Raw genomic sequence first — 21,069 nt, forward strand, 5'->3', positions numbered from 1 at the left:
GTTGCAATGATGCATTTAAATAAATCTGAAAATTTGCACTGAGGAGTTGCAAGGATGCATTTAAATAATTCTGAAAAGCTGCACTTTTTAAGTTGCAATAATGCATTAAAACAATTCTGAAAAGTTGCACTCGAGTTGTAATGATGTACTCAAATAATTTTGAAAATTTGCACTTAAGAGTTGCAAGAGTGAATTGAAATGATTCAGAAAATTTTGCATTTGAACAATTTTGAAAAGTTGCACTCTGGCTTGCAATGATGTAATAAAATATTTCTGAAGGGGTTGCACTCAGGAGTTGCAATGAAGCATTTGAATATTTCTGAAAAGCTGCACTCAAGAGTTGTAAGAGTGCATCAAAAATAATTCAGAAAATTTGCACTCTTGCTTATGAGTTAAAACGACGCATTAAAATAATTGTAAAAAGTTGCACTCAGGAGTTGCAATGATGCATTTGAACATTTCTGAAAAGTTACACTCAAGAGTTGCAAGAGTGCATTTAAATGATTCTGAAAATTTGCACTATTGCTCGTGAGTTGCAAAGATGCATTAAAACAATTCAAAAAAAGTTGCACTCATGTGCAAGTGGAAATGTATTAAAATATCTCTGAACAGTTGCACTTGAGATTTGCAACAATGCATACAAATAATTCAAATTAATTCTGAAAGTTTGCAATCTTAAATAGGAGTTGCAATGATGCATTAAAATAATTCTAAAAAGTGGCCCTTGAGAGTTGCAACGAAGCATTAAAATAATTCTGAAAATCTGCACTCCTGCTTATGAGTTGCAATAATGCATTCAAACAATTCTGAAAGGTTGCACTCTTACTTTTAAGTTGCAATGATGCATACAAATAATAATAAAATAAAATTAGTTTTAGCGGATGAATGATATCTACAGCTGTAGTTTATTAACCAACTATCGACAACCAAAAAGTGTCCAAATACTTGAATTTCCAACACTACATCTATTTTTTGAGTTTGAAAAGTAATTTAAAGCATAACTTCCCACCAAGCACAAGAAAACACCACTAAATGTGTACAAGTGAAACTTCTTATGATCAATACCAATGATTCATGGTTGTAAATCTCGTAAATATGATCATTCCATCATGACTTAAAGGCAGCATTATCCTCCGAGCCGAAAGGCTGAAACAGAGAGGCTGATGGGAAATGTAGTTTTTGCCGCTGAAATGAGGGGCCTCTACTGCATATATATTTACACTGAGTGAGGAGGACCGACGATCTGAGTGATGGACAGACTGAGGACAACATGAGGGCTGGACGCGGGTCAGACGTTCGCTTTGGGTCGCGAGCCCAAACGAACGCAAACGAGGGGCCGAGATGACACGGCCCTCCTTGCTAGAAAGAAAACATGTGGTTTGACATCATTCATAGTAGCTACGCATGTCAGAACGCACCACCGTTCAGCTGGGATCTCTGCGTCGGGATCCGACGGGCCCGCTGGTGGACAGCTTGGAGAGGGTCACCCGAACGTCGTCGTCGACACGTCGCTTTACAGCCAGCATGTCCAGCACGCACATCAAGAGACACCCAACTGGCATTACACTTGTCGTTCACATCTTTTGCATCACATATCAGGTTTGGACGATAAAAGGTGACCATCGTTGGCGACGGGGAGGGAGGAGTGAAGCGGTGATAAGCGACCGGGCGTGAATGGGAAGAGGAAAAAATGATCGAGTGATGTAGCGATGGCTCCTGGATTAATGCATAATTTCTTTTTGTTCACAGTGATGGGTTCGTATTTAAAGACTCCTTCCGAAGCGGGAAAGTTTTAGACCTTCATCAGGACAGAGATGGAGAGGCAGAACCACAGACCGACTCCTGATAAACGGCCGTTCAGAGACGCCGCTCCGCCGTACACGGCCCCGGGCCCTGCAAGAGAAGAGAACGGCAGACGTGAATAGGGTGAATGAGAGAGAAAACATTGGTCAACATTGAAACCTTGTGCTAATGTGCTGCATGTTTAGACAATTTGAACTTACAAGAGATTTATTTACTAAATACACATTTCTTATTGAGTGCATATATTGATTGTACTGGTGGTCTTCAATTGAAACAAAAAAAATATGAATTACTTACTATATATATATATATATATTTTTTTACTTTTTCTCCAATAATTTTTACTTATTTTTATTTGCTCTACTTCTAATGTGTTTTTTTTTTAAATAAATTTTGTGAATCATGTATAAAAAAAATTCTAAAATACTGATTTGTATTACAATAATATATATTTTTTAAATCAACAATATTTACATTAATGAAAATAGTACAAAATAAAATGCAAAAATTTAAATATAGTAAAAACAATAGAAAATAATGCAAAATTTTTTTTATAATTTACTTTTAATAAGAAAAGTGCCTGATTTTTTATTATAATAAATAAATAATAAATAATAAATAAATGTAGTGCAATTGGAAAAATATATTAAAAACAATAAAAATAATGCATTTAAAATATTTTAAATAATTTACTGCATTGCCCTTCTAAAATACATTACATCAAAATAAAAATACAAAAATTATTTAAAATAATTACATTATAAATTGTTAATAAAATAATTTAAAATAGCTTTTAAATTGCAGATTGTTTTATTACATTCAAAATGGAAAAAGATGTTCTTAAAAGATGTTCTTAATAATCTACTGTATTGCACTTCTAAAATACATAACATGAACATAAAATAACAATTTATTACAATAAATTTATTAAAAATTGTTAATAAAAATAAATTAAAATAGCTTTTAAATGACAGATTTTATATTACATTTATATTATAAATTGTTAAAAAATTAAAATAGTTTTTAAATGACTGATTTATCATTACATTTAAAATATAATATATATATATATATATATATAAATATAAATATATATATATATATATATATATATATATATAACAAAAACTCTAAAATAAAAATGTACTGCAATTAGAAAAATGCAGTAAAAACAAAAAATAATATATTTAACATTTTTTTAATAATTTACTGATTTTTTTTAAATTTACTGTTTTTTTATTTAGAAAGATGCATTCAAAAAATTCAGAAAAGTCGCACTCTTGCTTATGTGTTGCAGTGATGCTTTCAAATAATACTGAAAAGCTGCACTCTTGCTTATAGGTTGCAACGATGCGTTTAAATAATTCTGAGAAGTCACACTATTGTTTATGAGTTGCAATGATGCATTCAAATAATATTGAAAAGTTGCACGCAAGAGTTGCAAAGATGCATTTAAATAATTCTGAGAAGTCGCACTCTTGCTTATGAGTTGCAATGATGCATTCAAATAATTTGGAAAAGTCGCACTCTTGCTTAGAGGTTGTAATGATGCGTTTAAATAATTCTGAGAAGTCACACTCTTGTTTATGAGTTGCAATGATGCATTCAAATAATATTGAAAAGTTGCACTCATGAGTTGCAATGATGCATTAAAATAATTCTGAGAAGTCGCACTCTTGTTTATGAGTTGCAATGATGCATTCAAATAATATTGAAAAGATGCACTCATGAGTTGCAAAGATGCATTAAAAAAATTCTGAGAAGTCGCACTCTTGCTTATGAGTTGCATTGATGCATTCAAATAATTTGGAAAAGTTGCACTCAAGAGTTGCAAAGATGCATTCAAGAAATTCGGACAAGTCACACTCTAGCTTATAGGTTCTAATGATGCGTTTAAATAATTCTGAGAAGTCACACTCTTGTTTATGAGTTGCAATGATGTATTCAAATAATATTGAAAAGTTGCACTCAAGAGTTGCAAAGACGCATTCAAAAAATTATGAAAAATTGCACTCTTACTTATGAGCTGCAACAATGCATTTAAATCATTTGGAAAATAAATTGAGGGTTTGGAACAACATGAGAGTAAATAAATAATATCAGGATTACTAAAGTATCTTAAAAGACAGACAGCGGTGGGATAGATGTTTATTCTCCTAATGATGAAGATAAAGGTCACAGCACGTTTGATTGAAAAGTGCAAGTCAAGGCCGGCCGATGGCACGGCAGCGACGTGAACAAGAGAAGATGCATGGAAGTGACGGCAAGTGACTCATCACTGGAAAACATGCTGAGATAATGGAGGCAGAGATGGAGGACTCGCTTACAATGGTAATGCGCGAGAGGAGGAAACGGCAGGGACAGAGCAAGAATCACTCACTGCGGACTGAAATGTGAAGAATGGAGTGAGAGAAGCCACTGATGACTTCCTGGGGTAACAGGACACAACGGAGCAAGAACAAACGAGAGCAGAGACGCTCTGACATAATGGGCCGGAGAAGAGAAAAGAAGAGAGGAGCGGAAAGGATGCAAGAAACTGCAAAATTTCAGACCAGCGGGAGAAAAAAAAAACTGATGAGATGGATATGGAGCATCGTGACACAGCTGTTTGGAAGTCTTACCAGCACTAGTTGTGCAAATGCCCTGCTGTTTATTGCTAATGAGGCATAAAAGCATTATGTAAGAGATAATGTACAGCCAGACAAACAACTACACAACTTCTGATTGGTCAATCACAGCATTCTGTAGACAAATATTTTCATATAATGACTCCGAACTGTAGTTGTTCTCGCCGCAAACCTAGTTTGAGGTCTCTCATAGCATTCTGCATTCTCTTCGTTAAATAATAAAATTATGTAAATTCAAATGATTTCAAAACTCAAATTCAGTGATGTATTTGCATCGTCAATAATTAATATTTATTATATTTACATATTTTAAAATAAAGAAATACTTTGAGAAATATTATACAAATATATTTATAAAATATAAAAAATGATTTATAAATATTTATAATTTATAAATATTTATAAATATTTGAGTAATTTGTCACAAAGATACATACATATTTACTATATTTATATATTATAAATAAACATTATTGTAATAATGTAATGCAGAGTCTTGTATTACATTTTAAGTATGTAATGCATACTTAACGAATAAATACAATTTAAAATGGTTAATAATTTAATTTATAAATATGTATAAATATTTAAATCTATGTGCACCATTTGTCACAAAGGTTTATAATAAAATAATAATGCAATATACTATATTTCAATATTAAATGCATAATTAATAAATAAATATAAAAATGATTAATCAATATTTGTTTATAAAATATAATTAATACATATTTATAAATATTTAAGTCCATGTACACCATTTGTCACAAATGTTTGCTTGTGTCATCATTCATAAATATTTACTATATTTTAACATAAATATTTATTTTGTATTTATTGAAATGAATGAAAATAATTAATATTTATTTGTTTATCAAATATAAATAATTGTTTATAAATATTTATCATTTTTTAGTCCATGCTATTTTTTTTTTCTTTTTTTTTTCAAACATTATTTTTTTAATCAATGCTAAATAAATAAAATAAATACATTCTACATATTTGTTTATTTATTTACTATATTTATACATTTATTTTAATAAATGCAAAATAAATAAATTCTAAATATGTTTGCATAAATAAAAACAAAGTCACAAAGGTTTGTTTGTCATCAATCATGAATATTTACTATATTTAAACATTTGTTTTCAGTAAATGCAAAATAAATAAATATTTGTGAAAATAATTCATAAATATTTGTCTACAAAAATATAATTGTATAAATGTATTAATATTTATAAATATTTAAGTACATGTGCACCATTTGCCACAAAGGTTTGTGTCATGAATTATAAATATTTACTATATAAATAATTAATAAATATCTAATCAAACATATTTCAAAAATAATAGACAAATAAATAAATATTTATACAATTATTGACAGATATTAGTTTATAATATAATAATTAAAATAGATAACAATATTAATAAATATATTTAAACATATTTATAAATATTCTATAGTCCATGTGTGCCATTTGTCACAAATGAATACAGGAAAATTATTATGCAAGTAAAGTAATATTAAAAAGAGTTATTTTTTTGTGTGCATGCAATCTAATTATTTTAATATCATTTATATCTTAATTATAAAATAAGAAAAAATATATGCACATAAATAAAACAAAAATATTAAAATTAATTTTAAAAAATGTTTACTGTTTTTTATTTGTTGCATTTGTTTATTTGTGGTTACAGAATATTAAATATTGGCATAGCTCTGAAAAATACTGAGCTTTATATATATATATAGTATTTTTTTACTCAATTTTTTTTTTACTGAAGGCCTCCATCACACAGCCCCAGTTGTGTGAAAAGAAAAGTGAAGGGTTTAGGAGTTTTGTTCATTGATTTATGCTAAAATAAGAAGCATCTGTGCACGGTGTTAAGATGAAAGCATCACATCAGCACAAACTCTCAGTGTTTTGTGCAGCTCTATATGCTCAATCACTCAATGTTTGGCTCCTTGCCATAAATCCCGGCTTTGCTGTGACCTGTTCCTCCTCCTCTCTGGTTTTTGCTGGCTAAGATCTGTGCACTGAGCGTTCCAACAGCAAACTTTTCCACAGGGAGCTCTGCCGTCCGCTCACTCAGACCGAACCAGAATGAGTTCAGACTCTGAAGTTATGCTGTTACGAACTGCAGTTGACTTTGTGCTGCTTCTTTTGTTTTTGTGCTCAACAGTACCTTCATAGGTTGCGTTTAGGGTCAGAAAGAGCATGACCCTCAAATCAAGTGAAGCTGGCTGTTCTCAAGAGGAACTGAAACATAATTTATCACCAGAGACTAGATATTTCAGGCCTTTTCAATAGAAAATGCAACCAGTATAGAAGAGAAATCTGCACTTGTGTTTTAATATAAGTAATGTAATGTAATAATGCAATATTAACATAATATTTTAATAGCAATTAAGCAACTTACAGGCTGACTAAATGAATTTTGCATATGTATAAATTATGAATTATGTTTCTGGGAGATTGGAAACCTTATTTAAAGTTTTTTTGTTCATCATTACTATATCAAGTGTAATATTGCAGTACATATTACCTATATAGAAGGTGATATAGAATTTTCAAATTCTTTAGGTAGATGAAGATATGTTTTTAATATATATACAATTTGTAAAAAAAAAAAAAAAATTATTATTATTTATTATTTAAATAAAAATTATATAAATATTATTATTTTATACAACTAATCTATATGATGCTATGTAACAACTATAAACATATTTGATAAACATTTTAAATATATTTAAATATATATTTAATAAATATTTAAAAATATATATTTTTTCTGTGTGCAATTTGCGATGAATGAGAAATGTGTGAAATATGCAATTTGTTCGTGTCAACAATCATACATATTTTATATATTTAAATATTTGCTTTAATAAATTAATAAACAAAATATAAATAATAAACAACAAATTATAAATAATTGTTTAGAAATAGTTATAACTATTTAAGTCTATGTGCGGCATTTGCCCCAAAGATTTGTTTTTGTCATCAATAATAATTGTTTACTATATTTAAATATTTGTTTTAAAAAATAAATCTTACAAAATAAATAAATAAATAAATAATTGTTAAAATTTATTCAGAATTTTTTTTTCAGATGATTTATAAGCAATTATAAAAACTATTATAAATACTTATTAATAAACATTTAAGTTTATGTGTGCCATTTGGCCCAAATATTAGTTTTTGTCATCAATCAATAAATATTTACTATATTTAAATATTTATTTTAATAAGTAAATATTAAATACATAAATAAATATTTAAAAAAATGTATTCCGATTTTTTTTATACGATTTATAAATGACTATACATGCTTAATGTTTTTGTATATAAACAATTATAAATAACTGTTAATAAAAGTCTGTGTGCCATTTGTCACAAAGATTTGTTTTTGTCATCAATCATAAATATCTATTATATTTAAATATTTCACAAATTTATTCAGAATTTGTTTTAAAGATTTATAAACGATTATTAAAAAAAATTTGACACAAAGATGTTGTTGTCATCAATCATGGATATTTATTATATTAAAATATTTATTTTAATAAATAAATATTGAAAGAAAATTAATATTTCTTAAAAAAGTAAATAAAAAAGTATTTTTCAAACAATTTATAAATGACTATAAATGCTTAACATTTATGTTTATACACAATTATATTTACTATATTTATTTTAATAAATACATTTTGAATTTAAATTTTTTTTTAAATATAACATTTTTAAAATTATTTATAAGTTTATAAATGTTTAGCTTTTATGTTTATAAACAATTAGAAATAATTATTAATAAAAGTGACTGCCATTTGTCACAAAGAGATTATAAATAAATAAATATTTAAATATTATTTTAATAAATAAATACTAATTACAAATGATTATAAATAATTGTCAATAAACATCTAAATCTATATGCGCCATTTGCCACAAAGATTTTTTTTGTCACCAATCATAAATATGTACTACATTTATATAGATTTAAATAGATTAATAAACACAATTTATAAATTACTTTAAATATTTATTGTTTATGTTTATAAATAATTGTTAATAAGTCTATGTGTGCCATTTGTCACAAATTAATACAAGAAAAACATAGTATAATATAGATATTATATTATAATAATAAAAATAAAATTTTCTATGCATTGTTATTTTTGCGCATACAAATCTCATTCTTTTTAAATTAGAATAAAATATTAAAATTATACTAAATTGAATAAAATATAAAATTAAAACTAAAATGCAAGTGAAAATTTAAAATAAAAACTATATATTTGCATACGGGTAGAGCACAATAAATATGGCTGAGCAAATTTAAGGAGCTCATTAAGCAGATTTAAGAAAGTAATGAGGCATAAGTACAACAATGTCTAAATGGAAATCCAACAGCACTATGTGAAATACTAATGCTGATCATTTCTGCAATGATTGCAGTTGCAGAACTGACAAAGTCGCCACGCTAATTGGTTGTTGATGTTGTGTATGGTTAATTTGGCTATAGATATACAGTGCAGTTTGAAAACATTTCATCGTTAAGTATGGAGGAGTAATCAGGGTCTAACTGCTACACAAATGGAGTAAACGACTGTGGTAAATTAGCCTCAGCAGAGAAAGAGGCTTAAATTAATGAAATATTCACAACCAGTTGTTTCATACGGTGGTTTGCTAACTAGCAGCAGTTTCCTTTTGCCCGCAGGAAATCTTCCTCTTTTTCTACAAATGCTCACTTTCTCTGAAATCACCAGGAACCAGTGATTAAAAACATCATCTCCTGCTGAGCAAAACAGCTTAAATCAGACTAATGTGGTGTGCTGGTCTTAGCTGGTCAGCCAAGGCTGGTTTTAATTGATAGTTTTCATCAGGTTTGCCTGGAAAACTAGATTAAACATCCAACAAAAAAAAAAAAAACAGAGAACAACCTTGAGTTGGTTTAAATAGTTCGTTTTTCAACATTTCTTTTTGTATGAACAACTGTGAACCAAGAAAAAAAATTATATGTATATATCTATCTATCAATCAAAAAATCTTAAAAACTGTCTTTAAAAATACTGCTACAAAATATATGATATATAATATAATAAAGGCCTTATACTATTTAATAGAATATATAATATATTTTAAAGGCATTTTCAACAGAAAATGTATCAATAGAGAAGAGAAATCTAAAATAAAATAAAATAAATCTATATTTAAAATTTAAAAAATATATATATTAATATAAAAACTGCTACAAAATATGCAATAAATAATATACAAAATTCAATAATAAATAAAATATAGATACTTTTTATTAAGCTAGTTTCAGCAACATTAGTTTAACACTAGTCTAACTTTATGGACTACACTAAATAAAACTGAAAGAAATTGTAATGCACAAACACTAAAAATGACAAAAACTACATTTTAAATGTACAACATTGAATTATAAATTAAAATGATAAAAAAAGTTTTGAAATATAATATTAATTACTGAATTACTATTCATTTTGATAAAAAAAACTATAATCGTATCACAATAACACTAAAATAACACTGGGGTGAAACATACAAAACCAGCCAAGAATATGATGAAGTCATATTTCACTTTCTCCAAGATTGAAAATGAGAATTTTTTGCATTATGACATGCATTTTATTACAATAAGTGCAAATTGCCAATGTCCTAATGTTACCATTACTGTAATACGAAGTCATAATAATAATAATAATAATGACATTTAAGTCTTAGAACATTATGGTTCTGTCTAAAATTTATGCTCATTTAAACAGAAAAATCGTTGTATTATAGTAAAGAGAATCACCATTGAGAATAATGGGAGTTATGAAGAAAACTCAAAAGAAATCATTTCAGTAATGAGAACTTTGGGGGGAAACATGCTTAACTGTCATAAAAAATAATGCATATGTAGAACAAATCTTAACAAGCTTCATTTTCTTGCACAATATGGTTTCTTATTTCTTTCTTTCGAACTTCATCACTAAAACAAGCTGCTCGATTACTGCTGCTAGCGCAAATGCATTAAACAAATAGTCTCTGTGTCTATAAAAAAAGAACATAATAATATACATTATTTAGAAAACACCAGTGAAAAATCCCTAGTACAAGGAAATCTGTAGTGCTGATATGATTTGTCATCATGTCCTTGTTTCATTCAGCCCTGGATTTTTAAAAATCCCTGAGGTTTTTCTTCAATAAAGCGGAGCTATTAGAGATGAACTATTTTCAGACATTTTACAGTCAGACAATGGAAGCTTTCAGTAAATGCTCAAAGCACATTTTCCACAACAGAACATGTTTTATAGGACTCCTACATGTATATTGATGTTCCGCAGTGGACAAAAGATCTGCTGTACAAAAACAATAATTCACTTAATAAACACTTTGGGCACAACAAACTCTTATGCAGCCTTCAACTTGTGTTCAACTGATCGTAATTCATTTGAAATTGTGAATGTTTGCTTCAGTACACATTTTGTGCACTGAGGAATAGCATTGCTCATCATTCTCCGTGCCAGCTAACAGGGAATGTTCTCAAAACTTTGGCTAATGTTCTGGAATGAAGGTATGAACAAATATTCTTCCAGTAATAATAAAGAAATAGCTCACCCAAAAATGAGAATTCTGTCATTAATTAATCACCCTCGTGTTGTTCCAAACCCGTAAGACCTTTGTTCATCTTCAGAACACAAATAAAGATTTTTTTTTTTTTGATTAAAATCCCAGAGTTTTCTGACCCTGCATAGACAGCAACGCAAATACTACGTTCAAGGCCCAGAAAGGTAGCAAACAAGTTGCAGTGCATCCAGGTTCTATGGCAGAATGGCAGAAAAATAAATACTACTAAAAGTGCATAAGTACTATGTTCTTCTGTTCTTCACAAGAAAAATATCTTAATTTGTATTCCAAAGATGAACAAAGGTCTTAAGGGTTTGGAATGACATAATAAATGACAGAATTTTCATTTCTGGGTGAACTATCCCTTTAAAAGGCTATTCGTTCACAGCTGTCTGAATTTTAATGACAAAAACATTAATGTTTTTCCTGAAACTTAAGTTTTAATATATTTTTTTAAACATTATCACTTACTCCTTGTTATTTACTTACTAACTGTTTTTCTTGATAATGCAAATATTATGGAAAGTTACTTTTTAATATGCTCTAAACATTCTGAAATGTGAAGTAAGTCATTAAAATTTGTTCAAAGTACCCTAGTAAAAAATAAATGTATTTAAAATACACATATTGCATGCTAAGTATACTACAAATACATTTACATCAAATACATGTACTTATTTAAAAATACCCTGCAATTGTTCTTTTAGTATACTAAACTGGTATATTTAAAGTCTGCTAACTTGGAACAAATAATTTTGTATTTAATGCACTTCAATTGTGCAGAAGTAGTGCTGAAGTCTAACTAAAGATCAATGTAAGTATATTTGATTGTGTTAAATTGGAACTATTGCAAGTATCCTTAAGGTACACTTTAAATATTATGTCAGAATGCCAGAAAAAACGTACTACTAAAAGTACATAAGTACTATGTTCTGGGCCTTGAACATAGTGCTTATCAGAAAGCTATTGGATTACATAAAAAAATATCTTAATTTGTGTTTCGAAGATGAACAAAGGTCTTAAGGGTTTGGAATGACTTGAGTAATAAATGACAGAATTTTCATTTCTGAGAAAACTATCCCTTTATTAGAATATCTGTTGTCTGTGTTTTAAAAAAAATAAAATATTAATGCTATTTCTGAAACATTTAAGTTGGACATTAATAAACGTTTTTTAAACATTCTCACTTACTGGTTGCTTTTTTACTTACTAAATGTTTTTTCTTGGTAATGCAAATTATTATGGGAGTGTTACTTTTCAATGTTCTCTAAATCTTCTGAAACTAAGTAAAAATACATTTACATCTTATGCACTTCATAAAAATACCCTGCAGTTGTACTTTTAGTATATTAAACTTGTATATTTAAATAAAGTAGTACTAAAAGTACATAAGTACTTCGTTCTGGGCCTCGAATATAGTACTTGCTGTCTATGCAGGTTCAGAAAGCTCTTGGATTTCATAAAAAATATCTTAATTTGTATTCCGAAGATGAACAAAGATCTTAAGGGTTTGGAATGACTTGAGGGTGAGTAATTAATGACCAAATTGTCATTTCTGGGTGAACTGTCCCTTTAATAGGCTTTTTGTTCAAAGTTGTCTGTGTTTTAATAACAATATTTTTATGCTTTTTTCTGAAACATTTTAGTTGGACATTAGTCTAACAATTTTTAAACATTCTCACTTACTGTTTTTTTTTTTTTTTTTTTTTTACTTACTAAATGTTTTTTCTCGGTAAAGCAAATTATTATGGGAACGTTACTTTGCAATGTTCTCTGAACCTTCTGATAAAAGTTTTACAAAATTTGTTCAAAAAACACTTTGCTAATGTTCCCATTAAGTTATCAAAAGGTTAATTTTGATCTGAGAAATGGTTTAAAAAACATTAGTTCTTGGTTATGTGAATGTTCCTTTTTATTATTTTGTAAACATTGCTGGAATGTTACTTTTAAATGTTCTCTGAACATCCTGAAACAAGTAGTAACAATGTTCTAATGTTCTTATTAAGGTGTGAAAATGTTTTTTAAACCATTTCAGAGAACATTCAACAATAACATGTGTTCATATTTATGTGAATGTTAGAGAAAACATTCCATTTTATAATTTTGCAAACGTTGTTGGAATGTTGCATTTCAATGTTCTCGGAACATTCTAAAACATATAGTAAGCACTAACATTTAAAAATATGTTCTAAGAATGTTCTAGTGTCTTTAAAACACTTTTTCATAACTTTAGAAATTTTTTCTTAGAACAAATTTAATTTACATTCTTAGAACATAAATGTATTACTTGTTTCAGAACAATCAGAGACTATTCAAAATTAACGTTTCCTTAATGTTTACGAAATAGTAAATAGAAACATTCCATTAATGTTTTAACCTTTTAACTAACCTTTCCAGTGTGTTTTCACAATGCATGAAAAGAGGTAGAGGTAGTTAAAAACTATATAAATCTGTTTGTTTGTTTCTTTTTTTGTGTGAAAATGACCAATTGTTTCATTAGAAAAGGCTAAGCTCTTTGCAGCTGCATTGAAACTGCAATTTGGACCTTCAACCCGTTGAGTCCCATTGAAGTCCACAATATGGAGAAAAATCCTAAAATGTTTTTCTCAAAAACCTCAATTTCTTAAGACTTAAGAATGAAAGACAAGAACATCTTGGAAGACATGGGGGTAAGTAAAGCATCAAGAAATTTTAATTCAGGAGTGAACTAATCTTTTATGTTTTCTCTAACATTTGCATAACCAAGAATTGTTTTTAATCCATTTCAGAGAACAATAAAAATCTTCAAATACAACATAAATCATGGATTTTACTCCTAAACCACATCTTTGCTCTATGTTTCTGATGCACTGGTGCTAAATAAGCTTCCTGGATTTATCAAGAAGTAAAAAAAGAGAAATTAAATCATCACTAATTCACAATTAAAACAAATTCTGAAACTTCCAAGCTTATGCATGTGATTGCATGTGAAGGCAGCAGTCGTGCACATTGTCTACGTGTGTCATAAGTCACAAACTCTGTCAGACGCTTCATGCTGCAGTTGGAGTTTGTTCAAGTTATGCATTATTAAAAAGGGTAAAAACGATGCACTTTGCTGAGCACACAGTACAAGACCATTTACTTTCAAGTGCCATCAATGGACAAGTCGCTAATATTTGTCTACGCTGAAGCTCGACCTGAAAAAACTAGCCTTGGGGAGCGAGAATCGCACGTTCACTTATTTTGTACAGTGGAAAGTCACTTCCTGCAGGGTGTTTATTTATCCTTGACTTTATGCCTTTGTAGATTTACGAATGTTTCGAGAGCACAAAAGCGAGCGCTGCAGAGTTTGAGTGGAATAAGTTACTCACTGAAGAGTAACATGCTGGCATTGGAAGCCCCGAGGCGGTTGGAGGCGAAACAGGTGTAGTTGCCAAAGTGTTTTTCTGTGACGTTGGTGAAGAGCAGCAGGGAACGTGTCTTCTCGTTTTTAATCTTCAGCGTGTTATCGCTCTCCACCGGCCTGAAAAAGAAGCAATACGACAGATCACACGTTAGGGTAGGCGAGTTGTCACATACATCGGTATGTGCTGCTTCCATGGGTCACAGCATCTGTTTGGCTTACTTTGTTAATGTTAGCTTACCTTCGGTCATCCCGGTACCATTCGAAGGATGCGGTGGGAACCGCCATAGCTTCACAGCGCAAGATTGCAGTTTTTCCTAGCTGGGCGGGCATGTTCTTTACGTCTGTGATTACTGGTGGATCTAAAAAACAAACAGACAGTGTACAAAATTATATTTTAAAACAACAATTTATTGATCTCAGCATCATCTCATTTCAAACCAGGAAGCTGTTATTTTTTACTAACTAGATATTCCTTTAAAAGTCAGAATTATCATGTTAGAATCATGCAAAACTTTTACTTTTAAGTATGCTTTTAATTGTACTTACACTACCAGTCCAAAGTGTTTGGACAGTAAGATTTTTTACATTTTTTTTAAAAAGAAATCTCTTGTGCTCACCAAACCTGCATTTATTTGATCCAAAGTAAAGTAAAAACAGTAAAAATCTGAAATATTTGTACTATTTACAATAACTGTTTTTTATTTGAATATATTTTAAAATGTAATTTATTCCTGTTATTTCATATTAAATTTTAGCAACAATACTCCAGTCACATAATCCTTCAGAAATCATTGTAATATTTTGATTTGCTGCTCAAAAACATTTATTATTATGTTGAAAACAGCCGAGTAGTTTTTTTCCCCCCAGGTTTCTTTGATGAATAGAAAGTTCTGAAGAACAGCATTTATCTGAAATAGACATCTTTCATAACATTATGTTCTTATCATCACTTTAGATTAATTTAAAGACCCTTGCTAAATAAAAGTATTAATTTCTTTCCCAGAAAAAAAGAAAATAATTATATTGACTGTTGAAGTTTTTAAATGGTATAGTATATAATGTTACAACAGCTTTTTATTTCAAATAAATGCTGATCTTTGGATCTTTCTATTCATCAAAGAATCCTGAAAAAAAAATGCACTCAACTGTTTTTAATTTTGATAATAATAATAATAATAATAATAATAATAATAATAATGTTTCTTGAACAGCAAATCAGCATATTAGAATAATTTCTGAAGGCTGAAGAGAGTAATGGTGCTGAAAAATCAGCTTTGAAATCACAGGAATAAATTACATTTTAAAATATATTCAAATAGAAAGCAGTTATTTTAAATAGTAAAAATATTTCACAACATTACTGCTTTTGCTGTATTTTGGATCAAATAAATGCAGGCTAGGTGAGCAGAAGAGACTTAAAACATTTAAACATTGTTTGTATTGTATTAAAAAGCAAATTAAATATTTTTTTTATAAATTGCATGATGAAAACCAAAATGCAGAGGAGATTTTTTTCATGAAACCATGATATACAAACTTTATAAAGTACAGGAGTCCTAAAAAGCCATGTATTGTTTTTTATTATTATTAATATTATTATTATAATATTAGACTTTTCAGTAGTACCAGTTTACTTTAGAAATAGTTTATTGATAGTATCATTCTTTTTAATTATTTCGATTATATTTTTATATGGTATATATATATATATATATATATATATATATATATATATATATATATATATATATATATATTTATGATTTTTTGTCGTAAAAATGTAATTTTCTATTGTACTCAAGCACAGCAGGAATTCCCTGAAATAGCACTTAAATACAATAATGAAGTACAATTACTCAAGTTCTTTAAACCCTGTGGAGACAAGAGGAGATGATGAAAAGATAAAGAGTTTAATTCTATAGGCAGCTGATCGCAATCCAATTTATGCTCCCATTACTCAATCACAGAGTGTTCTGAAACACTCCTAACAATCTCATTAGGATGTCAAAGTGAGTTGCTGACAGGAGCAAAGCAGCTCGACTTACAGTTGACTGTGACCTTGACGCGGCGAGTGTCTGGCGGAGCCACACCGTTGTTGGTGATGCATTCAAATTCCTCCGACTGATGCCGCTTGATTTCTGTGATTTCCAGAAATTCGCCTTCGCTCATGAGACCGTCTGTGAAGACAAAAGACGAGAGGGGTGATTGAATACCGGCGGCGTGGCGCACAATGTCATACGTGAGTGTAATTGGGTTGGTAGGTGTTCCAGAAACTGCAGCATTGTTCCACATTGTCATGGTGAACAAAAAAAGGCCCGAGGACACGGCAGCAGGAAACGCGGGAACGACTCTCCTTATTCATCATGTAGCGGACGCTTTTTATCCGAAGCGACTTTCGGTCGGTGGACCACAAGGGACAGTCCTGCTGGAGTAACCAGCTGTTGAATGTCTTGCCCTGGAGCGCAATGGTGGCACGGGAATTGACTGATCTTTAACCACCACACTTCCTCCTCTAACACAGCTAAACCATTTCACCACTTTTACATTTCACCCAATGCCTAAAAGTTTATTTCAACAGCGTTCAAGGTGAAGTGTGTCTTTTCTGAATTTCTAGTGGCACTGGATGAAACTGTCATCTGTTTATATAAATATTAAAAAAGTTGCCTTTTAGAGAACTTTTAGAACTTTTTAGAAAACTGCCCAGCAACCACGGGACATCTTGTAAACCACATCCTAGCAACCACTCAAAAATGTTTGCAACTGATGACATTTAATATTTACTTGTATTCACATTATTTAGGAAACAATTTTACACTTTCTATCTACATGTTGGCTATCTTAGCAACTACTCAAAACACCTTAGCAACAGCCTACAAACAAGTTAGAACTTCCTAGCAACATCCAAGCAACCACTCAAAATACATTAGCAATTGCCTTGCAACCACTTAGAACACCTAGCAACTCCCTAGCAACAACATTTTAGCAACTATTTAAAGCTTACAAATCAGTTAGAAATGGAACTGCCTAGCAACTTCCTTAGCAAAAGAACCTAGCAACCACTCAAAACACTTTAGCAACAGCCTACCTACAAACAAGTTAGAATTTTATCGACTGCCAAGCAACTGCCTATCAACTCCCTAGCAACAGTTTAGAACCTAGAAACCACTCAAAATACCTTAGCAACAGCCTTGTAACCACTTAGTGACCACCTATTGACTCCCTAACAACAACATTTTAGCAACTATTTAAAACACCTTAGAAGCAGTTTACATACCTGTAAAAACTTCTTAGCAGCTGGCAAGCAACAACTCAGAACCTAGCAACCACTCCAAACACCTTAACAATAGCCTATAAACCAGTTAGAACTTTTCAGCAACGGCCTCGCAGCTCCCTAGCAACAATTTAGAACCTAGCAACATCCAAGCAACCATGTAGCAACTATTGTAAACATCTTAGCAACAGCCTACAAACATGTTAGAACATCTTAGCAACTGCCTAGCAACTCCATAGCAACAATTCAGAACCTAGCAACCACTCCAAACACCTTAGCAACAGCCTATAAACCAGTTAGAACTTTTCAGTAACGACCTAGCAACTCCCTAGCAACAATTTAGAACCTAGCAACATCCAAGCAACCATGTAGCAACAACATTTTAACAATTATTTTAAACACATTAGCAACAGCCTATAAACATGTTAGAACATCTTAGCAACTGCCTAGCAACAATTTAGAATCTAGCAACAGCCAAGCAACAACTTGAAACACCTCAAAAACAGCTTTGCAACTACTTTGAACACCTTAGCAATCACCTAAAAACTCTCTAGTAACAATTTTAGCAACTATTTAAAACACCTTAGCAACAGCCTACAAACAAGTTAGAAAATCTTAACAACTTAGCAACTTAAAATCTTAGCAACTCCCTAGCAACAACTCAAAACCTTAGCAACTCCCTAGCAACAACTCAAAACCTAGCAACATCCAAGCAACCACTCTAAACACCTTAGCAACAGCTTTTCAACCACTAAGAGCACCTTAGTAACAATCTACAAACAGGTTGGAACTTCATAGAAATTGCCTAGCAACAATTTAGAAACTAGCAAACACTCAAAACACCTTAGCAACAGCTTACAAACCAGTTAGAACTTTTTAGCATCAACCTAGCAACTCCCTAGCAACCCCTCAAAACACATTTGCAACAGCGTATAAATCAGTTTGAAATGCCTAGCAACTCCCTAGCAACAATTTAGAACCTAGCAACATGCAAACAACTGATCAAAACACTTTAGCAACATCTTTTCAACCACTTAAGACACATTATAAACTACCTAGCAATAGTTTTTCAACCACATAAAACACCTTAGCAACCGCCTAGCAACAACATTTTAGCAACTATTAAAAATATTTTTCCAACAGCCCACAAACAAGTTAGAACTTCTTAGCACCTGCCTTGCAACTCCCTAACAACAACCAGAAGCTAGCAACCCCTCAAAACACATTTGCAACAGCATATAAACCAGTTCGAACTGCCTAGCAACTCCCTAGCAACAATTTAGAACCTAGCAACATCCAAGCAACTTCCTGAAATACCTAGCAACAGCCTTGCAACCAAATTTAGAACACTTAACACAAAAACAGAAAAAAAAACCACAAAAACCACCTAGCAACTCCCTAGTAACTATTATGGACTTAGCAACATCCTAGCAACCACTTGAAACACCTTTGCAACATCAGTCAAAATCACTTTGAATAAAAGTCACAAAATGACTTGCAAAGTAGGAACATAACTTGCTAACCACCTAGCAACCATTTTGAACACCTTAGCAACCACCTAACAACTACATAGAACACCTTAGCAACCACCTAGCATGACTTAGCAATCACATTGACCAGAAGATTGTCTCTATCTACATGCCTTCTCATTCTAAGCATTGCCAAAGCAAAATCCTAGCACCCAATCATTAAACCTTAGCCATCTAGCAATTTCCTAATCACACTGAATGGTAAAATATCTTTCTGTCTATCTATATACCTTCTCTTTGCAACTGCTTAGCAACCACTCAGACGACCTTAGCAACAAGTCAGAAATCACACAGACACATTAGCACATGTGCACCCCAGCAACCCCTCAAAATACCTTTACAACTACCTAGCAACTGCACACAAAACTCCAGCAAGCACATATCAGTGCAGAGCCTATATAAAGGCTGCTGTCAAACGGCACAGTCCTTATATAACCTTCAGACTTCACATCTCAAGCTACACTTAAATAATAACTTTCAGACTTCAAACTCAAATACATGCAATGAATTTCCTTTCCTACTTATGTTTGCAGATCTGTTTTGTGTTTCCAGTGGAGCAGAAACCACATACTTCACCTTGATTAAAATTAATTTCAACAGAATAAAATGTATTTATTTAACAAGAGCGGAGGCGCTCTCAGATAAACATCACAGAACGTGTGTTGGGTAATGCGTCACTGAGCTTTATTTACCGGCCATAGTGAACTACAAAAAGACTGTCTTGCACCTCTTCTTCCCCTTTAGTGAGACGGAAAAGACAACAACACAAATCTGTAGTGACAAGGACAAGGGTGAGGGGTGGATTTGCCTCTGTGTGATGAAAGCGGCTGTTATTAGTACAACAATGTGAGTTGTAAACTTGCAATTATGAGAAAAAGTTAGAAATGTGAGAAACTCGCAATTGCAAGAAAAAAAATCAGAACTGCAAGATATAAACTCACAACTACGAGTAAAAAAGTCAGAATTGTGAGAAAAAGTCAGAACAGCAAGATATAAACTTGAAACTACGAGAAAACGTTAGAATTGCAAGATATAAACTCTCAATTGAGAAAAAAATTTAAATTGCGCGATATAAACTTGGAACTGTAAAATGTAAACTCAACTGAGAAAAAAAGTCAGAATTGCGAGATATAAACTCTAAATTGTCAGAATTTTTTTTTTATTTCCAGATATAAACTTGGAATTGTTCAAAAAGTCAGAATTGCCAGATATAAACTCATTTGTGAGAAAGTCAAAATTGCAAGATATCAACTTTAAAATTGCGAAAGCAATTGCGAGATATAAACTTGCAATTACGAGAAAAAGTTTGAAAGTGAGAGATTCACAATTGAGAGAGGCAAGCAGGTCTGATTTGCAAGACAAAAATTTACAATTATGAGTAAAAATGTCAAAATTGCAAGATATAAGCTTGGAATTGCGAGAAAACATTAGAATTGAAAAGAAAAGAAAATGTTAGAATTGTGAGATATAAACTCAATTAAGAAAAAAGTCAGAATTGTAAGATAAACTTAAAATTGCGTCAGAATTGCGAGATATAAACTTAAAATTGCAAAAAAGTCAGAATCGTGAGATATAAACTTAGTGTTGCGAGAAAAAGTCAGAACTGCAAGATATAAACTTAAAATTGCAAGAAAAAGTCAAATTTGTGATATATAAACTCATTTATGAGAAAAAAGTTAGAATTGCGTGAGATAAACAGCATTGCAGGACATAAACACAATTGAGAAAAAAAAGTCTGAATTGCGAGTTTACGTCTTTTATATTTCTCAGAACTGTGAGTTTAAATCCCACTATTCTGATTTCTTTA

General features: G+C 30.7%; 1 protein-coding gene across 1 annotated transcript; it reads right to left on the reverse strand.

Moving 5' to 3' along the window:
* Window positions 1–458: 458 nt before the first annotated feature.
* LOC141342498 (igLON family member 5-like) lies at window positions 459–16,760 on the reverse strand. Its single transcript, XM_073846957.1, has 4 exons — window positions 16,508–16,760; window positions 14,701–14,821; window positions 14,428–14,579; window positions 459–1,893 (listed from the first exon to the last, which is right to left on the reverse strand). Exons 1-4 carry the CDS (start codon window positions 16,758–16,760, stop codon window positions 1,793–1,795), a joined length of 627 nt encoding a protein of 208 aa, XP_073703058.1. The 3' UTR covers window positions 459–1,792.
* Between the last annotated feature and the right edge of the window lie 4,309 nt (window positions 16,761–21,069).

This window comes from Garra rufa, chromosome 9 (assembly GCF_049309525.1).
Source record: "Garra rufa chromosome 9, GarRuf1.0, whole genome shotgun sequence".
Lineage (NCBI taxonomy): Eukaryota > Metazoa > Chordata > Actinopteri > Cypriniformes > Cyprinidae > Garra > Garra rufa.